Source organism: Procambarus clarkii, chromosome 25 (assembly GCF_040958095.1).
Source record: "Procambarus clarkii isolate CNS0578487 chromosome 25, FALCON_Pclarkii_2.0, whole genome shotgun sequence".
In the NCBI taxonomy this organism is placed as follows: Eukaryota; Metazoa; Arthropoda; class Malacostraca; order Decapoda; family Cambaridae; genus Procambarus; species Procambarus clarkii.
In genome coordinates this window covers 35,760,024-35,784,972 of record NC_091174.1, presented here as the reverse complement: position 1 = coordinate 35,784,972, position 24,949 = coordinate 35,760,024, and the positions used below count along the sequence as shown (strand labels likewise).

Here is a 24,949-nt window from a genome sequence, read left to right as displayed (position 1 = left end):
ATATAAGGACATTGAGCTAGGCTATGAGGACAAGGAGCTGGGGTATGAGGACAAGGAGCTTGGATATGAGTACAAGGAGCTGGGATATGAGGACAAGGATCTGGGATATGAGGAAAAGGAGCTGGGATATGAGGACAAGGAGCTGGGATATGAAGACAAGGAGCTGGGATATAATGACAAAAAGCTAGGATATAACGACAAGGTGCAAGGATACGAGGACAATGTGCTGGGATATGAGGACAAGGAGCTGGGATATGAGAACAAGCAGTAGGGATATAAGGAAAAGGAGCTGGGATATGAGAACAAAGAGCTGGGATATGAGGACAAGGAGCTGGGATATGAGGACAAGGAGCTGGGATATGAGGACAAGGAGCTGGGATATGAGGACAAGGAGCTGGGTTATGAAAACCGGGAGCTGGAATATGAGGAAAAGGAGCTGGGATATGGGGACAAGGAGCAGGGATATGAGGACAAGAAGCTGGGAAATGAAGATAAGGAGTTGTGATATGAGGACAAGGAGCTGGGATGTGGGGACAAATTGCTGGGATATGAAGTCAAGGTTCTAGGTTATGAGGCAAAGGAGCTGTGATGTCGGGACAATGAGCTGGGATATTAGGAAAAGGAGTAGGGATATGAGGACAAAGAGCTGGGATATGAGAACAAGGTGCAAGGATATGAAGACAAGGTGCTGGGATATGAAGACAAGGAGCTGGGATGCGGGGACAAGGAGCTGGGATATAAGGACAAAGAGCTGGGATATGTGAACAAGGTGCTAGGATATGAGGACAAGGTGCTGGGATATGAGTACAAGCAGCTGGGATATGAGGACATGGTGCTGGGATATGAGGACAAGGAGCTGGGATATGAGGACATGGAGCTTAGATATGAGGACAAGGAGCTGGGATATAGGGACAAGGAGTTGGGACATGAGGACATGGTGCTTGAATATGAGGAAAAGGAGCTGGGATATGAGGTCATGGAGCTTAGATATGAGGACATGGTGCTGGGATATGAGGAGAAGAAGCTGGGATATGAGGACATGGAGCTGAGATATGTGGACAAAGTGCTAGGATATGAGGACAAGGTGACAGGGTATGAGACCAAGAAGCAGGAATATGATGACAAGGAGCTGGGAAATGAGGACAAAGAGCTGGGATATAAAGACAAGGAGCTGAGATATGAGGACAAAGGGCTTGTATATAAGAACAAGGAGCTTGGATATGAGAACAAGAAGCTTGGAAATACGGACATGGTGCTGGGATATGAGGACAAGGGGCTGGGATATGAGTACAAAGAGTTGGGATATGACAACAAAGAGCTAGGATATGAGGACAAGGGGTGTGATATGAGGACAAGGAGCTGGGATATGGGGACAAGGAATTGGGGTATAAGGACAAGGAGCTGGGATATGAGAACAAGGAGCTAGGATATGAGGACAAGGAGCTGGGATATGAGGACAAGGATCTGGGATATGAGGAAGAGGAGCTGGGATATGAGGACAAGTAGCTGGGGTACGAGAACAAAGAGCTGGGATATGAGAAAAAGAAGCTGGGATATGGGGACAAGGAGCTGGGATATGAGGACAAGGAGCTTGGATGTGAGGACATGGAGCTGGGATATGAAGAGAAGGAGTTGGGATGTTAGGAAAAGGAGCTGGGATATGAGGACAAAGAGCTGGGATATGAGGACAGGGAGCTGTGATATGATGACAAGGAGCTGGGATATGAGGAAAAGCTGGGATATGAGGACAAGGTGCTAGGATATGAGGACGAGGTGCTGGGATATGAGGACATGGAGCTGGGTCATGAGGAGGAGCTGGGGTATAAGATTAAGGAGCTGGGATATGAGAACAAGGAGCTGGGATATGAGGACAAGGAGCTAGGATATGATGACAAGGAGCTGGGTTATGAGGACAGGGAGTAAGGACATGAGGACAAGGAGCTGGGATGCGGGGACAAGGTGCTAGGTTTTGATGACAAGGAGCTAGGGTATGAGGCCAAGGAGCGGGGATATGAGTACAAGGAGCTGGGATATGTGGACAAAGAACTGGGATATGAGGACAAGGTGCTAAGATATGATGACAAAGTGCTGGGATATGAGGACAAGGAGCTGGGATATGAGGACAAGCAGCTGGAATATAATGACATGGTGCTGGGATATGAGGACAAGGAGCTGGATTATGAGGACAAGGAGTTAGGACATAAGGACATTGAGCAGGGATGTGGGGAAAAGTGCTTGGATATGAGGACAAGGTTCTTGGGTATGAGGCCAAGGAGTTGGGAAATGAGGACAAGGAGCTCAGAAATGAGGACAAGCAGCTGGGATATGAGGACATAGTGCTGGGATATGGGGACAAGGAACTGGGATTTGAGTACATGGAGCAGAGATATGAGGACAAGGAGCTGGGATATGAAGACAAGGAGCTGGAATATGAGGAAAATGAGCTGGGATATGAGGACAAGGAGCTGGGATATGAGAATAAGAAGCTGGGATATGGGGACGAGGAGCATGGATATGAGGACAAGGAGCTTGGATATGAGGACAAGGATCTGGGATATGAGGAAAAGCTGGGATATGAGGACAAAGAGCTGGAATATGAGGACAAGGGGCTAGGATATGAGGACGAGGTGCTGGGATATGAGGACAAGGAGCTGGGTCATGAGGAGGAGCTGGGGTATAAGATTAAGGAGCTGGGATATGAGAACAAGGAGCTGGGATATGAGGACAAGGAGCTGGGATATGATGACAAGGAACTGGGTTATGAGGACAGGGAGTAAGGACATGAGGACAAGGAGCTGGGATGCGGGGACAAGGTGCTAGGTTTTGATGACAAGGAGCTAGGGTATGAGGCCAAGGAGCGGGGATATGGGTACAAGGAGCTGGGATATGAGGACAAAGAACTGGGATATGAGGACAAGGTGCTAAGATATGATGACAAAGTGCGGGGATATGAGGACAAGGAGCTGGGATATGAGGACAAGCAGCTGGAATATAATGACATGGTGCTGGGATATGAGGACAAGGAGCTGGATTATGAGGACAAGGAGTTAGGACATAAGGACATTGAGCAGGGATGTGGGGAAAAGTGCTGGGATATGAGGACAAGGTTCTTGGGTATGAGGCCAAGGAGTTGGGAAATGAGGACAAGGAGCTGGGAAATGAGGACAAAGAACTGGGATATGAGGACAACGTGCTGGGATATGAGGACAAAGTGCTGGGATGCGGGGACAAAGTGCAGGGTTTTGAGGACAAGGTGCTAGGGTATGAGGCCAAGGAGCTGGGACATGAAGACAAAGAGCTGAGGTATAAGGACAAGCAGCTGGGATATGAGAACAAGGAGGTGGAATATGAAGACAGGGATCTGGGATATGATGTCAAGGAGCTGGGATATAAGGACAAAGAGCTGGGATATGAGGACAAGGTGCTATGATATGAGGAAAAAGTGCTGGGATATGAGGACAAGGAGCTGGGGCATGAAGACAAAGAGCTGAGGTATAAGGACAAGGAGCTGGGATATGAGAACAAGGAGGTGGAATATGAAGACAGGGAGCTGGGATATGATGAAAAGGAGATGGAATATGAGGACAAGAAGTTGGGACATGAGGACAAGGAGCTGGGATGCGGGGACAAAGTGCAGAGGTTTTGAGGACAAGGTGGTAGGGTATGAGGCCAAGGAGCTTGGATATGAGGACAAGGAGCTGGGATATGAGGACAAAGAGCTGGGATATGTGGATAAGGTGCTAGGATATGAGGACAAGGTGCTGGGATATGAGGACAAGGAGCTGGGATTTGATGTCAAGGAGCTGGGATATGAGGACAAGGTGCTAGGATATGAGGACAAGGTGCTGGGATATGAGCACAAGGAACTGGGATATGAGGAGAAGCAGCTGGGATATGAGGATATGGTGCTGGGATATGAGGACATGGAGGTGAGATATTAGGACAAGGAGATTGGATATGAGAACAAGGAGCTGGGATATGACGACATGGTGATGGGATATAAGGACAAGGAGCTGGGATATGAAGACAAGGAGCTGGGATATGATGACAAGGAGCAGATATATAAGGACATTGAGCTAAGCTATGAGGACAAGGAGCTGGGGTATGAGGACAAGGAGCTTGGATATGAGTACAAAGAGCTGGGATATGAGGACAAGGATCTGGGATATGAGGAAAATGAGCTGGGATATGAGGGCAAGGAGCTAGGATATGAAGACAAGGAGTTGGAATATGAGGACATGGAGCTGGGATGTGGGGACAGAGTGCTGGGATATGAGAATAAGGTGCTAGGGTATGAGGCCATGGAGCTGGGATATGAGGACAAGAAGCTAAGAAATGAGGACAAGGAGCTGGGATGAGGACAAAGAACTGGGATATAAGGACAAGGAGCTGGGATATGAGGACAAGGTGCTGGGATATGAGGACAAGGAGCTTGGATATGAGAACAAGAAGCTGGGAAATGCGGACAAGGAACTGGAATATGAGGACAAGGAGTTGGGATATGAGGAAGAGGAGCTGGGATATGAGGACAAGGAGCTGGGGTATAATAACAAAGAGGTGTGATATGAGGACAGGGTGCTAGGATATGAGGACAAGGTGCTGGGATATGAAGACAAGGAGGTGAGATATGAGAACAAGGAGCTGGGATATGAGGAAAAGGAGCTGGGATATGACAAAAAGGAGCTGGGATATGAGGACAAGGAGCAGGGATATGAGAACAAGGAGGTGAGATATAAGGACAAGGAGATTGGATATGAGAACAAGGAGCTGGGATATGACGACATGGTGCTGGGATATGAGGACAAGGAGCTGGGATATGAAGACAAGGAGCTGGGATATGATGACAAGGAGCAGAGATATAAGGACATTGAGCTAGGCTATGAGGACAAGGAGCTGGGGTATGAGGACAAGGAGCTTGGATATGAGTACAAGGAGCTGGGATATGAGGACAAGGATCTGGGATATGAGGAAAAGGAGCTGGGATATGAGGACAAGGAGCTGGGATATGAAGACAAGGAGCTGGGATATAATGACAAAAAGCTAGGATATAACGACAAGGTGCAAGGATACGAGGACAATGTGCTGGGATATGAGGACAAGGAGCTGGGATATGAGAACAAGCAGTAGGGATATAAGGAAAAGGAGCTGGGATATGAGAACAAAGAGCTGGGATATGAGGACAAGGAGCTGGGATATGAGGACAAGGAGCTGGGATATGAGGACAAGGAGCTGGGATATGAGGACAAGGAGCTGGGTTATGAAAACCGGGAGCTGGTATATGAGGAAAAGGAGCTGGGATATGGGGACAAGGAGCAGGGATATGAGGACAAGAAGCTGGGAAATGAAGATAAGGAGTTGTGATATGAGGACAAGGAGCTGGGATGTGGGGACAAAGTGCTGGGATATGAAGTCAAGGTTCTAGGTTATGAGGCAAAGGAGCTGTGATGTCGGGACAATGAGCTGGGATATTAGGAAAAGGAGTAGGGATATGAGGACAAAGAGCTGGGATATGAGAACAAGGTGCAAGGATATGAAGACAAGGTGCTGGGATATGAAGACAAGGAGCTGGGATGCGGGGACAAGGAGCTGGGATATAAGGACAAAGAGCTGGGATATGTGAACAAGGTGCTAGGATATGAGGACAAGGTGCTGGGATATGAGTACAAGCAGCTGGGATATGAGGACATGGTGCTGGGATATGAGGACAAGGAGCTGGGATATGAGGACATGGAGCTTAGATATGAGGACAAGGAGCTGGGATATAGGGACAAGGAGTTGGGACATGAGGACATGGTGCTTGAATATGAGGAAAAGGAGCTGGGATATGAGGACATGGAGCTTAGATATGAGGACATGGTGCTGGGATATGAGGAGAAGAAGCTGGGATATGAGGACATGGAGCTGAGATATGTGGACAAAGTGCTAGGATATGAGGACAAGGTGACAGGGTATGAGACCAAGAAGCAGGAATATGATGACAAGGAGCTGGGAAATGAGGACAAAGAGCTGGGATATAAAGACAAGGAGCTGAGATATGAGGACAAAGGGCTTGGATATAAGAACAAGGAGCTTGGATATGAGAACAAGAAGCTTGGAAATACGGACATGGTGCTGGGATATGAGGACAAGGGGCTGGGATATGAGTACAAGGAGTTGGGATATGACAACAAAGAGCTAGGATATGAGGACAAGGGGTGTGATATGAGGACAAGGAGCTGGGATATGGGGACAAGGAATTGGGGTATAAGGACAAGGAGCTGGGATATGAGAACAAGGAGCTAGGATATGAGGACAAGGAGCTGGGATATGAGGACAAGGATCTGGGATATGAGGAAGAGGAGCTGGGATATGAGGACAAGTAGCTGGGGTACGAGAACAAAGAGCTGGGATATGAGAAAAAGAAGCTGGGATATGGGGACAAGGAGCTGGGATATGAGGACAAGGAGCTTGGATGTGAGGACATGGAGCTGGGATATGAAGAGAAGGAGTTGGGATGTTAGGAAAAGGAGCTGGGATATGAGGACAAAGAGCTGGGATATGAGGACAGGGAGCTGTGATATGATGACAAGGAGCTGGGATATGAGGAAAAGCTGGGATATGAGGACAAGGTGCTAGGATATGAGGACGAGGTGCTGGGATATGAGGACAAGGAGCTGGGTCATGAGGAGGAGCTGGGGTATAAGATTAAGGAGCTGGGATATGAGAACAAGGAGCTGGGATATGAGGACAAGGAGCTAGGATATGATGACAAGGAGCTGGGTTATGAGGACAGGAAGTAAGGACATGAGGACAAGGAGCTGGGATGCGGGGACAAGGTGCTAGGTTTTGATGACAAGGAGCTAGGGTATGAGGCCAAGGAGCGGGGATATGAGTACAAGGAGCTGGGATATGTGGACAAAGAACTGGGATATGAGGACAAGGTGCTAAGATATGATGACAAAGTGCTGGGATATGAGGACAAGGAGCTGGGATATGAGGACAAGCAGCTGGAATATAATGACATGGTGCTGGGATATGAGGACAAGGAGCTGGATTATGAGGACAAGGAGTTAGGACATAAGGACATTGAGCAGGGATGTGGGGAAATGTGCTTGGATATGAGGACAAGGTTCTTGGGTATGAGGCCAAGGAGTTGGGAAATGAGGACAAGGAGCTCAGAAATGAGGACAAGCAGCTGGGATATGAGGACATAGTGCTGGGATATGGGGACAAGGAACTGGGATTTGAGTACATGGAGCAGAGATATGAGGACAAGGAGCTGGGATATGAAGACAAGGAGCTGGAATATGAGGAAAATGAGCTGGGATATGAGGACAAGGAGCTGGGATATGAGAATAAGAAGCTGGGATATGGGGACGAGGAGCATGGATATGAGGACAAGGAGCTTGGATATGAGGACAAGGATCTGGGATATGAGGAAAAGCTGGGATATGAGGACAAAGAGCTGGAATATGAGGACAAGGGGCTAGGATATGAGGACGAGGTGCTAGGATATGAGGACAAGGAGCTGGGTCATGAGGAGGAGCTGGGGTATAAGATTAAGGAGCTGGGATATGAGAACAAGGAGCTGGGATATGAGGACAAGGAGCTGGGATATGATGACAAGGAACTGGGTTATGAGGACAGGGAGTAAGGACATGAGGACAAGGAGCTGGGATGCGGGGACAAGGTGCTAGGTTTTGATGACAAGGAGCTAGGGTATGAGGCCAAGGAGCGGGGATATGGGTACAAGGAGCTGGGATATGAGGACAAAGAACTGGGATATGAGGACAAGGTGCTAAGATATGATGACAAAGTGCGGGGATATGAGGACAAGGAGCTGGGATATGAGGACAAGCAGCTGGAATATAATGACATGGTGCTGGGATATGAGGACAAGGAGCTGGATTATGAGGACAAGGAGTTAGGACATAAGGACATTGAGCAGGGATGTGGGGAAAAGTGCTGGGATATGAGGACAAGGTTCTTGGGTATGAGGCCAAGGAGTTGGGAAATGAGGACAAGGAGCTGGGAAATGAGGACAAAGAACTGGGATATGAGGACAACGTGCTGGGATATGAGGACAAAGTGCTGGGATGCGGGGACAAAGTGCAGGGTTTTGAGGACAAGGTGCTAGGGTATGAGGCCAAGGAGCTGGGACATGAAGACAAAGAGCTGAGGTATAAGGACAAGCAGCTGGGATATGAGAACAAGGAGGTGGAATATGAAGACAGGGATCTGGGATATGATGTCAAGGAGCTGGGATATAAGGACAAAGAGCTGGGATATGAGGACAAGGTGCTATGATATGAGGACAAAGTGCTGGGATATGAGGACAAGGAGCTGGGACATGAAGACAAAGAGCTGAGGTATAAGGACAAGGAGCTGGGATATGAGAACAAGGAGGTGGAATATGAAGACAGGGAGCTGGGATATGATGAAAAGGAGATGGAATATGAGGACAAGAAGTTGGGACATGAGGACAAGGAGCTGGGATGCGGGGACAAAGTGCAGAGGTTTTGAGGACAAGGTGGTAGGGTATGAGGCCAAGGAGCTTGGATATGAGGACAAGGAGCTGGGATATGAGGACAAAGAGCTGGGATATGTGGATAAGGTGCTAGGATATGAGGACAAGGTGCTGGGATATGAGGACAAGGAGCTGGGATTTGATGTCAAGGAGCTGGGATATGAGGACAAGGTGCTAGGATATGAGGACAAGGTGCTGGGATATGAGCACAAGGAACTGGGATATGAGGAGAAGCAGCTGGGATATGAGGATATGGTGCTGGGATATGAGGACATGGAGGTGAGATATTAGGACAAGGAGATTGGATATGAGAACAAGGAGCTGGGATATGACGACATGGTGATGGGATATAAGGACAAGGAGCTGGGATATGAAGACAAGGAGCTGGGATATGATGACAAGGAGCAGATATATAAGGACATTGAGCTAAGCTATGAGGACAAGCAGCTGGGGTATGAGGACAAGGAGCTTGGATATGAGTACAAAGAGCTGGGATATGAGGACAAGGATCTGGGATATGAGGAAAATGAGCTGGGATATGAGGGCAAGGAGCTAGGATATGAAGACAAGGAGTTGGAATATGAGGACATGGAGCTGGGATGTGGGGACAGAGTGCTGGGATATGAGAATAAGGTGCTAGGGTATGAGGCCATGGAGCTGGGATATGAGGACAAGAAGCTAAGAAATGAGGACAAGGAGCTGGGATGAGGACAAAGAACTGGGATATAAGGACAAGGAGCTGGGATATGAGGACAAGGTGCTGGGATATGAGGACAAGGAGCTTGGATATGAGAACAAGAAGCTGGGAAATGCGGACAAGGAACTGGAATATGAGGACAAGGAGTTGGGATATGAGGAAGAGGAGCTGGGATATGAGGACAAGGAGCTGGGGTATAATAACAAAGAGGTGTGATATGAGGACAGGGTGCTAGGATATGAGGACAAGGTGCTGGGATATGAAGACAAGGAGGTGAGATATGAGAACAAGGAGCTGGGATATGAGGAAAAGGAGCTGGGATATGACAAAAAGGAGCTGGGATATGAGGACAAGGAGCAGGGATATGAGAACAAGGAGGTGAGATATAAGGACAAGGAGATTGGATATGAGAACAAGGAGCTGGGATATGACGACATGGTGCTGGGATATGAGGACAAGGAGCTGGGATATGAAGACAAGGAGCTGGGATATGATGACAAGGAGCAGAGATATAAGGACATTGAGCTAGGCTATGAGGACAAGGAGCTGGGGTATGAGTACAAGGAGCTTGGATATGAGTACAAGGAGCTGGGATATGAGGACAAGGATCTGGGATATGAGGAAAAGGAGCTGGGATATGAGGACAAGGAGCTGGGATATGAAGACAAGGAGCTTGGATATGAGGACAAGCAGCTGAGATGTGAGGACAAAGTGCTGGGATATGAGAACAAGGTGCTAGGGTATGATACAAAGGAGCTGGGATATAAGGACAAGAAGTTGGGTAATGAGGGCAAGGAGCTGCGATATAATGACAAAAAGCTAGGATATAACGACAAGGTGCAAGGATACGAGGACAAGGTGCTGGGATATGAGGACAAGGAGCTGGGATATGAGAACAAGCAGTAGGGATATAAGGAAAAGGAGCTGGGATATGAGAACAAAGAGCTGGGATATGAGGACAAGGAGCTAGGATATGAGGACAAGGAGCTGGGATATGAGGACAAGGAGCTGGGGTATGAAAACCGGGAGCTGGTATATGAGGAGAAGGAGCTGGGATATGGGGACAAGGAGCAGGGATATGAGGACAAGAAGCTGGGAAATGAAGATAAGGAGTTGGGATATGAGGACAAGGAGCTGGGATGTGGGGACAAAGTGCTGGGATATGAGGACAAGGTTCTAGGTTATGAGGCAAAGGAGCTGTGATGTCGGGACAATGAGCTGGGATATTAGGAAAAGGAGCAGGGATATGAGGACAAAGAGCTGGGATATGAGAACAAGGTGCAAGGATATGAGGACAAGGTGCTGGGATATGAAGTCAAGGATCTGGGATGCGGGGACAAGGAGCTGGGATATAAGGACAAAAAGCTGGGATATGTGAACAAGGTGCTAGGATATGAGGACAAGGTGCTGGGATATGAGTACAAGCAGCTGGGATATGAGGACATGGTGCTGGGATATGAGGACAAGGAGCTGGGATATGAGGACATGGAGCTTAGATATGAGGACAAGGAGCTGGGATATAGGGACAAGGAGTTGGGACATGAGGACATGGTGCTTGAATATGAGGAAAAGGAGCTGGGAAATGAGGACATGGAACTTAGATATGAGGACATAGTGCTGGGATAAGAGGAGAAGAAGCTGGGATATGAGGACATGGAGCTGAGATATGTGGACAAAGTGCTAGGATATGAGGACAAGGTGACAGGGTATGAGACCAAGGAGCAGGGATATGAGGACAAGGAGCTGGGAAATGAGGACAAAGAGCTGGGATATAAAGACAAGGAGCTGAGATATGAGGACAAGGGGCTTGGATATGAGAACAAGGAGCTTGGATATGAGAACAAGAAGCTTGAAAATACGGACATGGTGCTGGGATATGAGGACAAGGGGCGGGGATATGAGTACAAGGAGTTGGGATATGACAACAAAGAGCTAGGATATGAGGACAAGGGGTGTGATATGAGGACAAGGAGCTGGGATATGGGGACAAGGAATTGGGGTATAAGGACAAGGAGCTGGGATATGAGAACAAGGAGCTAGGATATGAGGACAAGGAGCTGGAATATGAGGACAAGGAGCTGGGATATGAGGAAGAGGAGCTGGGATATGAGGACAAGTAGCTGGGGTACGAGAACAAAGAGCTGGGATATGAGAAAAAGAAGCTGGGATATGGGGACAAGGAGCTGGGATATGAGGACAAGGAGTTGGATGTGAGGACATGGAGCTGGGATATGAAGAGAAGGAGTTGGGATGTTAGGAAAAGGAGGTGGGATATGAGGACAAAGAGCTGGGATATGAGGACAGGGAGCTGTGATATGATGACAAGGAGCTGGGATATGAGGAAAAGCTGGGATATGAGGACAAAGAGCTGGAATATGAGGACAAGGTGCTAGGATATGAGGACGAGGTGCTGGGATATGAGGACAAGGAGCTGGGTCATGAGGAGGAGCTGGGGTATAAGATTAAGGAGCTGGGATATGAGAACAAGGAGCTGGGATATGAGGACAAGGAGCTGGGATATGATGACAAGGAGCTGGGATATGAGGACAGGGAGTAAGGACATGAGGACAAGGAGCTGGGATGAGGGGACAAGGTTCTAGGTTTTGATGACAAGGAGCTAGGGTATGAGGCCAAAGAACGGGGTTATGAGTACAAGGAGCTGGGATATGAGGTCAAAGAGCTGGGATTTGAGGACAAGGTGCTAAGATATGATGACAAAGTGCTGGGATATGAGGACAAGGAGCTGGATTATGAGGACAAGGAGTTAGGACATAAGGACATTGAGCAGGGATGTAGGGAAAAGTGCTGGGATATGAGGACAAGGTTCTTGGGTATGAGGCCAAGGAGTTGGGAAATGAGGACAAGGAGCTGGGAAATGAGGACAAAGAACTGGGATATGAGGACAACGTGCTGGGATATGAGGACAAAGTGCTGGGATGCGGGGACAAAGTGCAGGGTTTTGAGGACAAGGTGCTAGGGTATGAGGCCAAGGAGCTGGGACATGAAGACAAAGAGCTGAGGTATAAGGACAAGGAGCTGGGATATGAGAACAAGGAGGTGGAATATGAAGACAGGGAGCTGGGATATGATGTCAAGGAGCTGGGATATAAGGACAAAGTGCTGGGATATGAGGACAAGGAGCTGGGACATGAAGACAAAGAGCTGAGGTATAAGGACAAGGAGCTGGGATATGAGAACAAGGAGGTGGAATATGAAGACAGGGAGCTGGGATATGATGGAAAGGAGCTAGGATATGAGGACTAGAAGTTGGGACATGAGGACAAGGAGCTGGGATATGAGGACAAGGAGCTGGGATATGAGGAAAATGAGCTGGGATATGAGGACAAGGAGCTGGGATATGAGGACAAGGAGCTGGGGTATAAGAACAAGGAGCTGGGATATGAGAATAAGAAGCTGGAATATGGGGACGAGGAGCAGGAATATGAGGACAAGGAGCTTGGATATGAGGACAAGGATCTGGAATATGAGGACAAGGATCTGGGATATGAGGACAAGGATCTGGGATATGAGGAAAAGCTGGGATATGAGGACAAAGAGCTGGAATATGCATAATGAGATATGGGGACAAGGCGCTGGGATATGAGGAGAAGGAGCTAGGATATGGGGCAAGTAGGTGGGATATGGGGACAAGGAGCTGGGATATGAGGACAAGGAGCTGGTATATGAAGACAAGGAGTTGGGATATGAAGATAATGGGCTTGGATATGAGGACAAGGAGGTTGGATATGAGGACAAGGAGCTGGTATATGAGGACATGGAGTTGGGATATGAAGACAATGAGCTCGGATATGAGGACAAGGAGTTGGGATATGAAGACAAGGAGCTGGGATATGAGGACAAAGAGATGGGATATGAGGACAAGGTGTTGGGATATGGGGACTAGGAGCTGGGATATGAGGGCAAGGAGGTGGGATATGAGGATAAGGAGCTGGGATATGAGGAGAAGGAGCTGGGGTATAATAACAAAGAGGTGTGATATGAGGACAGGGTGCTAGGATATGAAGACAAGGTGCTGGGATATGAAGACAAGGAGGTGAGATATGAGAACAAGGAGCTGGGATATGAGGAAAAGGAGCTGGGATATGACAAAAAGGAGCTGGGATATGAGGACAAGGAGCAGGGATATGAGAACAAGGAGGTGAGATATAAGGACAAGGAGATTGGATATGAGAACAAGGAGCTGGGATATGACGACATGGTGCTGGGATATGAGTACAAGGAGCTGGGATATGAAGACAAGGAGCTGGGATATGATGACAAGGAGCAGAGATATAAGGACATTGAGCTAGGCTATGAGGACAAGGAGCTGGGGTATGAGTACAAGGAGCTTGGATATGAGTACAAGGAGCTGGGATATGAGGACAAGGATCTGGGATATGAGGAAAAGGAGCTGGGATATGAGGACAAGGAGCTGGGATATGAAGACAAGGAGCTTGGATATGAGGACAAGCAGCTGAGATGTGAGGACAAAGTGCTGGGATTTGAGAACAAGGTGCTAGGGTATGATACCAAGGAGCTGGGATATAAGGACAAGAAGTTGGGTAATGAGGGCAAGGAGCTGCGATATAATGACAAAAAGCTAGGATGTAACGACAAGGTGCAAGGATACGAGGACAAGGTGCTGGGATATGAGGACAAGGAGCTGGGATATGAGAACAAGCAGTAGGGATATAAGGAAAAGGAGCTGGGATATGAGAACAAAGAGCTGGGATATGAGGACAAGGAGCTGGGATATGAGGACAAGGAGCTGGGATATGAGGACAAGGAGCTGGGATATGAGGACAAGGAGCTAGGGTATGAAAACCGGGAGCTGGTATATGAGGAGAAGGAGCTGGGATATGGGGACAAGGAGCAGGGATATGAGGACAAGAAGCTGGGAAATGAAGATAAGGAGTTGGGATATGAGGACAAGGAGCTGGGATGTGGGGACAAAGTGCTGGGATATGAGGACAAGGTTCTAGGTTATGAGGCAAAGGAGCTGTGATGTCGGGACAATTAGCTGGGATATTAGGAAAAGGAGCATGGATATGAGGACAAAGAGCTGGGATATGAGAACAAGGTGCAAGGATATGAGGACAAGGTGCTGGGATATGAAGTCAAGGATCTGGGGTGCGGGGACAAGGAGCTGGGATATAAGGACAAAAAGCTGGGATATGTGAACAAGGTGCTAGGATATGAGGACAAGGTGCTGGGATATGAGTACAAGCAGCTGGGATATGAGGACATGGTGCTGGGATATGAGGACAAGGAGCTGGGATATGAGGACATGGAGCTTAGATATGAGGACAAGGAGCTGGGATATAGGGACAAGGAGTTGGGACATGAGGACATGGTGCTTGAATATGAGGAAAAGGAGCAGGGAAATGAGGACATGGAACTTAGATATGAGGACATAGTGCTGGGATAAGAGGAGAAGAAGCTGGGATATGAGGACATGGAGCTGAGATATGTGGACAAAGTGCTAGGATATGAGGACAAGGTGACAGGGTATGAGACCAAGGAGCAGGGATATGAGGACAAGGAGCTGGGAAATGAGGACAAAGAGCTGGGATATAAAGACAAGGAGCTGAGATATGAGGACAAGGGGCTTGGATATGAGAACAAGGAGCTTGGATATGAGAACAAGAAGCTTGAAAATACGGACATGGTGCTGGGATATGAGGACAAGGGGCGGGGATATGAGTACAAGGAGTTGGGATATGACAACAAAGAGCTAGGATATGAGGACAAGGGGTGTGATATGAGGACAAGGAGCTAGGATATGGGGACAAGGAATTGGGGTATAAGGACAAGGAGCTGGGATATGAGAACAAGGAGCTAGGATATGAGGACAAGGAGCTGGAATATGAGGACAAGGAGCTGGGATATGAGGAAGAGGAGCTGGGATATGAGGACAAGTAGCTGGGGTACGAGAACAAAGAGCTGGGATATGAGAAAAAGAAGCTGGGATATGGGGACAAGGAGCTGGGATATGAGGACAAGGAGTTGGATGTGAGGACATGGAGCTGGGATATGAAGAGAAGGAGTTGGGATGTTAGGAAAAGGAGGTGGGATATGAGGACAAAGAGCTGGGATATGAGGACAGGGAGCTGTGATATGATGACAAGGAGCTGGGATATGAGGAAAAGCTGGGATATGAGGACAAAGAGCTGGAATATGAGGACAAGGTGCTAGGATATGAGGACGAGGTGCTGGGATATGAGGACAAGGAGCTGGGTCATGAGGAGGAGCTGGGGTATAAGATTAAGGAGCTGGGATATGAGAACAAGGAGCTGGGATATGAGGACAAGGAGCTGGGATATGATGACAAGGAGCTGGGATATGAGGACAGGGAGTAAGGACATGAGGACAAGGAGCTGGGATGCGGGGACAAGGTGCTAGGTTTTGATGACAAGGAGCTAGGGTATGAGGCCAAAGAGCGGGGATATGAGTACAAGGAGCTGGGATATGAGGTCAAAGAGCTGGGATTTGAGGACAAGGTGCTAAGATATGATGACAAAGTGCTGGGATATGAGGATAAGGAGCTGGGATATGAGGTCAAGCAGCTGGAATATAATGACATGGTGCTGGGATATGAGGACAAGGAGCTGGATTATGAGGACAAGGAGTTAGGACATAAGGACATTGAGCAGGGATGTGGGGAAAAGTGCTGGGATATGAGGACAAGGTTCTTGGGTATGAGGCCAAGGAGTGTGGAAATGAGAACAAGGAGCTGGGAAATGAGGACAAAGAACTGGGATATGAGGACAACGTGCTGGGATATGAGGACAAAGTGCTGGGATGCGGGGACAAAGTGCAGGGTTTTGAGGACAAGGTGCTAGGGTATGAGGCCAAGGAGCTGGGACATGAAGACAAAGAGCTGAGGTATAAGGACAAGCAGCTGGGATATGAGAACAAGGAGGTGGAATATGAAGACAGGGAGCTGGGATATGATGTCAAGGAGCTGGGATATAAGGACAAAGAGCTGGGATATGAGGACAAGGTGCTAGGATATGAGGACAAAGTGCTGGGATATGAGGACAAGGAGCTGGGACATGAAGACAAAGAGCTGAGGTATAAGGACAAGGAGCTGGGATATGAGAACAAGGAGGTGGAATATGAAGACAGGGAGCTGGGATATGATGGAAAGGAGCTAGGATATGAGGACTAGAAGTTGGGACATGAGGACAAGGAGCTGGGATATGAGGACAAGGAGCTGGGATATGAGGAAAATGAGCTGGGATATGAGGACAAGGAGCTGGGATATGAGGACAAGGAGCTGGGGTATAAGAACAAGGAGCTGGGATATGAGAATAAGAAGCTGGAATATGGGGACGAGGAGCAGGAATATGAGGACAAGGAGCTTGGATATGAGGACAAGGATCTGGAATATGAGGACAAGGATCTGGGATATGAGGACAAGGATCTGGGATATGAGGAAAAGCTGGGATATGAGGACAAAGAGCTGGAATATGCATAATGAGATATGGGGACAAGGCGCTGGGATATGAGGAGAAGGAGCTAGGATATGGGGCAAGTAGGTGGGATATGGGGACAAGGAGCTGGGATATGAGGACAAGGAGCTGGTAAATGAAGACAAGGAGTTGGGATATGAAGATAATGGGCTTGGATATGAGGACAAGGAGGTTGGATATGAGGACAAGGAGCTGGTATATGAGGACATGGAGTTGGGATATGAAGACAATGAGCTCGGATATGAGGACAAGGAGTTGGGATATGAAGACAAGGAGCTGGGATATGAGGACAAAGAGATGGGATATGAGGACAAGGTGTTGGGATATGGGGACTAGGAGCTGGGATATGAGGGCAAGGAGGTGGGATATGAGGATAAGGAGCTGGGATATGAGGAGAAGGAGCTGGGGTATGAGGACATGGAGCTGGGTTATGAAGACATAGAGGTAGGATAGGAAGACAAGGAGCTTTGATATTAGGACATGGAGCTGGGGTATGAGGACAAGGAGTTTGGATTTGAGGACAAGGAGCTTCGGTATGAGGACAAGGAGCTGGGATATGAGGAAAAAGAGCTGGGATATGAAGACATGGAGCTGGGATATCAGGACTAGGTGCTGGGATATAAGGACAAAGAGCTAGGATATGAGGACAAGAAGCTGGGATCTAGAGACAATGTGCTGGGATATAAGGACAAGGAGCTGGGATATGATGACCAGGCGCTGGGATATGAGGAGAAGGAGCTGGGATATGAGGACAAAGAGCTGGGATATAAGGACAAGGTGTTGGGATATAAGGATAAGGAGCTGGGATATGAGGAGAAGGAGCTGGGAAATGAGGACAAGGTGCTGTGATATGAGGACAAGGAGCTGGGATATGAAGAAAAGTAGCTAGGATATGAGGGCAAGGAGCTGGGATATGAGGACAAGGTGCTGTTATATGAGGACAAGGAGCTGGGATATGAAGAAAAGTAGCTAGAATATGAGGGCAAGGAGCTGGGATATGAGGACAAGGAGCTGGGATATGAGATCATATAGCTTAGATATGAGGACAAATAGCTGGGATATGAGGACAAGGAGCTGGGATATGTGGACAAGAAGCAGGGATTTGGGGACAATGAGCTGGTATATGAGGACAAGGAGCTGGGATATGAGGACAAGGAGCTGGAATATGAGGACAAGGAACTGGGATATGAGGACAAGAAGCTGGGAAATGAGGACAAGGAGGTGGGATATGAGGACAAGGAGCAGGGATATGAAGGCATCGAGCTGGGATATGAAGGCATGAAGCTGGGATATGAGGACAAGGAGCTGACATATGAGGACAAGGAGCTGGGGTATGAGGAAAAGGAGCAGGGATACGAGGACAAGGAGATTGGATATGAGGACAAGGAGTTTGGATTTGAGGACAAGGAGCTTCGGTATGAGGACAAGGAGCTGGGATATGAGGAAAAAGAGCTGGGATATGAAGACATGGAGCTGGGATATCAGGACTAGGTGCTGGGATATAAGGACAAAGAGCTAGGATATGAGGACAAGAAGCTGGGATCTAGAGACAATGTGCTGGGATATAAGGACAAGGAGCTGGGATATGAGGACCAGGCGCTGGGATATGAGGAGAAGGAGCTGGGATATGAGGACAAAGAGCTGGGATATAAGGACAAGGTGTTGGGATATAAGGATAAGGAGCTGGGATATGAGGAGAAGGAGCTGGGAAATGAGGACAAGGTGCTGTGATATGAGGACAAGGAGCTGGGATATGAAGAAAAGTAGCTAGGATATGAGGGCAAGGAGCTGGGATATGAGGACAAGGTGCTGTTATATGAGGACAAGGAGCTGGGATATGAAGAAAAGTAGCTAGAATATGAGGGCAAGGAGCTGGGATATGAGGACAAGGAGCTGGGATATGAGATCATATAGCTTAGATATGAGGATAAATAGCTGGGATATGAGGACAAGGAGCTGGGATATGTGGACAAGAAGCAGGGATTTGGGGATAATGAGCTGGTATATGAGGACAAGGAGCTGGGATATGAGGACAAGGAGCTGGAATATGAGGACAAGGAACTGGGATATGAGGACAAGAAGCTGGGAAATGAGGACAAGGAGGTGGGATATGAGGACAAGGAGCAGGGATATGAAGGCATCGTGCTGGGATATGAAGGCATGAAGCTGGGATATGAGGACAAGGAGCTGACATATGAGGACAAGGAGCTGGGGTATGAGGAAAAGGAGCAGGGATACGAGGACAAGGAGATTGGATATGAGGACAAGGAGCTGGGATATGAGGACAAGCAGCTGGGATATAAGGACAAGGAGCTGGGATATGAGGACAAGAACCTGGGATATGAGGACAAGGAGCTAGGATATGAGGACAAGAAGCTGGGATATGATACCTGGTTGATAGGGTTCTGGGAGTTCTACTCCCCAAGCCCGGCCCGAGGCCTGGATATACTTGTGAGAGTTTTGTCCACTAGGCTGCTGCTTGAAACGGCCCGCAGGCCCACATACCCACATCGCCTTGAAATTGGTGACCTGACTCCTAATTACTCTCTCAAATACCTTTATTATGTGCGATGTTAGTGCAACTGGTTTATAATTCTTTGTCAATGCTTTGCTCCCTCCCTTGTGTAGAGGGGCTATGTCTACTACTTTAAGTGCATCTGGTATCTCCCCCGTGTCCAAGCTCTTCCTCCACACTATACCACAAAGTGCTACCGGCACTTTGCATTTCTTTATAAATATTGAATTCCATGAATCTGGACCTGGGGCCGAGTGCATGGGCATGTTTTCAATTTCTTTTTCAAAGAATAGTGCGCTCGTGTTTATATCAGTCATATCTACAGGGATTTGAATATCCCGCATAAAGAAATTGTCTGGATCTTCCACTTTCATGTTGTTTATTGGAGTGCCTCATACTCATACAGTATGTCCTCATACTGCCTTTTTTAGGATTTCACTAATTTCTTTGTCATCCTCCGTGTATGAACCTTCACTTGTACGAATAGGTCCAATACTGGCAGTGGTTTTTGATTTCGCATATGTGAAGACGTATTTTGGATTTTTCTTTATTTCCTGAATTGCTTTCTGTTCTAACTGCCTTTCTTCAGTTTGATATGTGAGTTTCAATTTCCGCTCGATTTCTTCAATCTCCCTATTTAAATTATTCCTTCTCTGACGGGAAATTCGTGTCTGCATAAGCAGTTCCGTTATTTTTTTCCTGCGTTTATAGTGTCGTCTGCGTTCTCTTTTTTCGTTGGATCTCTTTCTGTCTTTCCTCAAAGGAACATGTTTCAGACAGACTTGATACGCTTCCGAAGTCAGTTTTTCTGTTCCTTCTGTAGGACTTGTATTACTTAGAACAGTTTCCCATGGAATGTTTGTAAGTTCCCTGTTTATTATCTCCCAGTCTATCCTTTTATTATTAAAATTGAATTTACTGAATAGCCCCTCTCGCTTTATCAACATTTTAGGTATATTCTGAGTATTGATGGTCGTTTGCACTTCAATGAGCTTGTGATCTGAATATGTGGTATCTGATATCGTAATGTCTCTGATAATGTCTTCATTGTTCGTAAAGAACAAATCTAGAATATTTACATTTCTCGTTGGCTCCGATATCTGCTGTTTGAGTGAAAATTTGTCACAAAATCTAAGTAGTTTTCTAATCTGTGGTTATTAAGGTCCCGATAGATATCCTGGTACAATATTATTGTTTGCTATTCTCTATTTGCAGATATTAATATTCTCTATCTGTTCTATTTGCAGTGGATATGAGGACAAGGAGCTGGGATATGAGGACAAGGAGCTGGGATATGAGGACAAGGAGCTGGGATATGAGAACAAGGATCTGGGATATAAGGACAATGATCTAGGATATAAGGACAAGGAGATAAGATATGAAGACAAGAAGCTGGGAATATAAGGATAATTATATATAACTAGGATATGTATGAACTTGGATATGTATGCTGCATGTTGAAGTGTTGTCTGTTACCCTCATGCTGCTGCTGTATGCTGCAGGCACTGCTGCCTATCACCTCGTGCCATTGCAAGGATGACGCTACATTCCATCTGACAAATTAAACTCTTGGTATCAAAGGATTTAATTAAACTAATGGAAGTTTTTGACAGTCCGATACATCGCAGATGACTGCGAAAAAAGTCCATTGCAAAGGTTTAAAAAAAAGAGGATCATTGCAGAGATTCAAATGAAATCATTGCAGAGGCTCTAAAACTGAGCCCAAGAGACTTTAGTGGACCCCAGTGGACTTTAGTGGACACCAGTGGACTTTAGTGGACCCCAGTGGACTTTAGTAAACCCCAGTGGACTTTAGTGGACCCCAGTGGACACCAGTGGACACCAGTGAACTTTAGTGGACCCTTGTGAACTTTAGTGGACACCAGTGAACTTTAGTGGACCCCAGTGGACTTCAGTGGACACCAGTAGATTTTAGTACACCCCTGTGGACTTTAGTGAATACCAGTGAACTTTGGTGGACTCCAGTGGACCTTAGTGGACCCCAGTGGGCCTTAGTGGACCAGTGTGGACTTTAATGGACCCCAGTGGACTTTTCTGGACACCAGTGGATTTTAATTGATCCCAGTGGACTTTAGAAGACCCCAGTGGATTTTAGAGGACCCCAGTGGATTTTAGAGGACCCCAGTGGACTTTAGAGGACCCCAGTGGACTTTAGAGGACCGCAGTGGACTTTAGTGGACACCAGTGAACTTTAGTGGACACCATTGGACTTTAGTGGACCCTAGTGGACTTTAGTGGACCCCAGTGGACTTTAGTGGACACCAGTGGACTTTAGTGGACACCAGTGCAATTTAGTGGACCCCAGTGAACTTTAGTGGACCCCAGTAGACCCCAGTGGACTTTAGAGAACCCCAGTTGAGGTTAGAGGACCCCAGTGCACTTCAATGGACTTTAGAGGACCCCAGTGGACTTTAGTGGACCCCAGTGGATTTTAGTGGACACCAGTAGATTTTAGTGGACCCCAGTAGACTTTAGTGGACCCCAGTGGACTTTAGTGGACCCCAGTGGACTTTAGTGGACAACAGTGGACCCCAGTGGACTTTAGCGGACAACAGTGGACCCCAGTGAACCCCATTGGACTTTAGAGGAACCCAGTGGACTTAAGAGAACCCCAGTGGACTTTAGAGGTCTCCAGTGGACTTTATTGGATCCCAGTGGACTTTAGTGGACCCCAGTGGACTTTAGAGGACCCAAGTGGACCCCAGTGGACTTTAGGGTACCCCAGTGGACCCCAGTGAACTTTAGTGAAAACTAGTGGACCCCAGTGGACTTTAGAGGACCCCAGTGGGCTTTAGAGAACCCCAATGGATTTTAGTGGATCCTAGTGGACTTAAGAGGACCTCAGTGGACATTAGAGGACCAAAGTGGACCCCAGTGGACTTGAGTGGACCCAAGTGGACCCCAGTGGACTTTAGACCCCAGTGGACTTTAGTGGACCTTAGTGGACTTACGACAACCCCAGTAGACCCAAGTGGACTTTAGTGGTCCCCAGTGAACTTTAGTGGTCCCCAGTAAACTTTAGGGGACCCCAGTGGACCCCAGTGGACTTTAGTGGACCCCAGTGGATACCCGTGGACTTTAGAGGACCCTATTGAACCCCAGTGGACTTTAAAGTACCCCAGTGTACCCCAGTAGACCCCAGTGGATTTTAGTGGACCCCCGGGGACATAAGAGGACCCCAGTGGACATAAGAGGACCCCAGTGGACCCCAGCGGACTTTTGGGTACCCTAGTAGACTTTATGGCACCCCAGTGAATCCCAGTGAAGTTTAGTGGAAACCAGTGGACCTCAGTGGACTTTAGATGACCTACAGTGGACTTTAGAGAACCCCAATGGATTTTAGTGGACCCTAGTGGACTTAAGAGGACCCCAGTGGACATTAGAAGACCAAAATGTACCCCTAGTGGACATGAGTGGACCCAAGTGCACCCCAGTGGACTTTAGAGGACCCCAGTGGACTTTAGCGGACCTTAGTGGACTTACGAGGACCCCATTAGACCCAAGTGGACTTTAGTGGTCCCCAGTGAACTTTAGAGGACCCCAGTGGACTTTAGAAGACCCCAGTAAACCCCAGTGGACTTTAGTGGACCCCAGTGGATACCCGTGGATTTAGAGGACCCTATTGAACCCCAGTGGACTTTAAAGTACCCCAGTGTACCCCAGTAGACCACAGTGGACTTTAGTGGACCCCCGGGGACATAAAAGGACCCCAGTGGACATAAGAGGACCCCAGTGGACCCTAGTGGACCCCAGTGGACTTTAGGGTACCCTAGTGGACTTTAGGGTACCCCAGTTGACCCCAGTGAACTTTTGTGGAAGCCGGTAAACCCCAGTGGACTTTGGATGACCCCCAGTGGACTTTAGACAACCCCAATGGATTTTAGTGGACCCTAGTGGGCTTAAGAGGACCCCAGTGGACATTAGAAGATCAAAATGGACCCTAGTGTACCCCAAGACTGGACCCAAGTTGACCCCATTGGAATTTAGAGGACCCCAGTTGACTTTAGAGGACCCCAGTGGACTTTAGTGGACCTTAGTGGACATAAGAGGACCCCAGTAGACCCTAGTGGGCTTAAGAGGACCAAAGTGGACATTAGAAGATCAAAATTGACCCTAGTGTACCCCAAGATTGGACCCAAGTTGACCCCAGTGAACTTTAGAGGACCCCAGTGGACTTTAGAAGACCCCAGTGGACCCCAGTGGACCCCAGTGGACTTTAGTGGACCCCAGTGGATCCCGGTGGACTTTATAGGACCCCATTGGATCCCAAAGGACTTTAAAGTACCCCCAGTCTACCCCAGTGGACCCCAGTGGACTTTAGTGGACCCCTGGGGACATATGAGGACCCCAGTGGACATAAGAGGACCCCAGTGGACCACAGTGGACTTAAGAGAACCCCAGTGGACTTAAGAGGATCCAAGTGTACATCAGTAGACCACAGTGGACCCCAGTGGACTTTAGTGGATCCCAGGGAACCCCAGTGGATTTTATTGGACCTCAGTGGACTTTAGTGGAACCCAGTAGACTTTAGCGGACCCCAGTGGACCCCAGTGAACTTTAGAGGACACCAGTGGACTTCAGAGTACCCTGTGGACTCTAAGTAGAACCCAGTGGACTTTAGCGGACCCCAGTGGACCCCAGTGAACTTTAGAGAACACCAGTGGACTTTAGAGTACCCCAGTGGACTTTAGTGGACCCCAGTGGACGTTAGTGGACCCCAGTGCACCCCAGTGGACTTTAGTGGACTCCAGTGAACCCTAATGGACTTTATTGGACCCCTATGCACTTAAGATGACCCCAGTGAACATCAGAGGACCCCAGTGGACCCCAGTAGACTTTAGTGAACCCCAGTAGTCTTTAGTGGACCCCAGTGGACTTAAGAGGACCCCAGTGGATTTAGTGGACCCCAGTAGACTTAAGAGAACCCCAGTAGACATTAGTGGACCCCAGTGGGTTTTAGTACACCCCAGTAGACTTTAGTGGACCCCAGTGAACTTTAGTGGACCCCAGTGGACCTCAGTGGACTTTAGTGGACCTCAGTGGACTTTATTGGACCCAAGTGTACTTTAGTGGAACCCAGTGGATCTTAGTGGACCCCAGTGGACTTTAATGGACCCCAGTGAACTTTAGTGGACCCTTGTGGACCCCAGTGGAATTTAGTAGACCACAGTGAAATTTAGTGGACCCCAGTAAACTTTAGTGGACCAAAGTGGTCTTTAGTGGACCCCAGTGGACTTTAGTGGACCCCAGTAGGCTTTAGTGGCCCCAGTGGACTTTAGTGGACCCCAGTGGAGTTCAGTGGACCCCAGTGGACTTTAGTGGACTTTAGTAGACCCCAGTGGACTTTAGTGGACCCAAGTGGACTTTAGTGGACCTTAGTGGACTTTAATGGACTCCAGAGGATCCCAGTGGACTTTACAGATTCCAGTGAACTTTACTAGACTTCAGTGGACTTCAGAGGGCACCAGTGGACCCCAGTGGAATTAAGAGGACCCCAGTCAACCCCAGTGGACCCCAGAGGACATTAGTGGACCTCAGTGGACTTTATAGGACCCCAGTGAACTTTAAAGGACCCCAGTGAACCCCAGTGGACTTTAGTGGACCCCAGTAGACCTTAGTGAACCCCAGTAGTCTTTAGTGGACCCCAGTGGACTTAAGAGGATCCCAGTGGACATTAGAGGACCCCAGTATATCCCAGTGAATCCTAGTAGACTTTAGTGGACCCCAGTGGACTT

The 24,949-nt window shown here is 48.0% G+C and overlaps 6 protein-coding genes across 6 annotated transcripts; all 6 read left to right on the top strand.

Annotated features, from left to right (window-relative positions):
- Nucleotides 1-871: 871 nt before the first annotated feature.
- On the top strand, nucleotides 872-3,430 carry LOC138368551 (golgin subfamily A member 6-like protein 22). The gene is made up of 3 exons (XM_069331075.1): nucleotides 872-1,385; nucleotides 1,967-2,260; nucleotides 3,072-3,430. The coding sequence occupies exons 1-3, from the start codon at nucleotides 872-874 to the stop codon at nucleotides 3,428-3,430; spliced, it is 1,167 nt and encodes a 388-aa protein (XP_069187176.1).
- A 2,297-nt stretch (nucleotides 3,431-5,727) lies between these two features.
- Nucleotides 5,728-10,109, top strand: LOC138368550 (golgin subfamily A member 6-like protein 24). The gene is made up of 4 exons (XM_069331074.1): nucleotides 5,728-6,108; nucleotides 6,837-7,116; nucleotides 7,928-8,277; nucleotides 9,831-10,109. Exons 1-4 carry the CDS (start codon nucleotides 5,728-5,730, stop codon nucleotides 10,107-10,109), a joined length of 1,290 nt encoding a protein of 429 aa, XP_069187175.1.
- A 747-nt stretch (nucleotides 10,110-10,856) lies between these two features.
- Nucleotides 10,857-12,467, top strand: LOC138368549 (microtubule-associated protein 1A-like). The gene is made up of 2 exons (XM_069331073.1): nucleotides 10,857-11,069; nucleotides 12,000-12,467. The coding sequence occupies exons 1-2, from the start codon at nucleotides 10,857-10,859 to the stop codon at nucleotides 12,465-12,467; spliced, it is 681 nt and encodes a 226-aa protein (XP_069187174.1).
- A 308-nt stretch (nucleotides 12,468-12,775) lies between these two features.
- On the top strand, nucleotides 12,776-13,890 carry LOC138368548 (microtubule-associated protein 1A-like). The gene is made up of 2 exons (XM_069331072.1): nucleotides 12,776-12,829; nucleotides 13,612-13,890. The coding sequence occupies exons 1-2, from the start codon at nucleotides 12,776-12,778 to the stop codon at nucleotides 13,888-13,890; spliced, it is 333 nt and encodes a 110-aa protein (XP_069187173.1).
- A 1,968-nt stretch (nucleotides 13,891-15,858) lies between these two features.
- On the top strand, nucleotides 15,859-16,374 carry LOC138368547 (coiled-coil domain-containing protein 70-like). Its single transcript, XM_069331071.1, has one exon. The coding sequence runs from the start codon at nucleotides 15,859-15,861 to the stop codon at nucleotides 16,372-16,374; it is 516 nt and encodes a 171-aa protein (XP_069187172.1).
- A 308-nt stretch (nucleotides 16,375-16,682) lies between these two features.
- On the top strand, nucleotides 16,683-20,597 carry LOC138368546 (trichohyalin-like). The gene is made up of 3 exons (XM_069331070.1): nucleotides 16,683-16,736; nucleotides 18,614-18,891; nucleotides 20,441-20,597. The coding sequence occupies exons 1-3, from the start codon at nucleotides 16,683-16,685 to the stop codon at nucleotides 20,595-20,597; spliced, it is 489 nt and encodes a 162-aa protein (XP_069187171.1).
- Nucleotides 20,598-24,949: the final 4,352 nt, after the last annotated feature.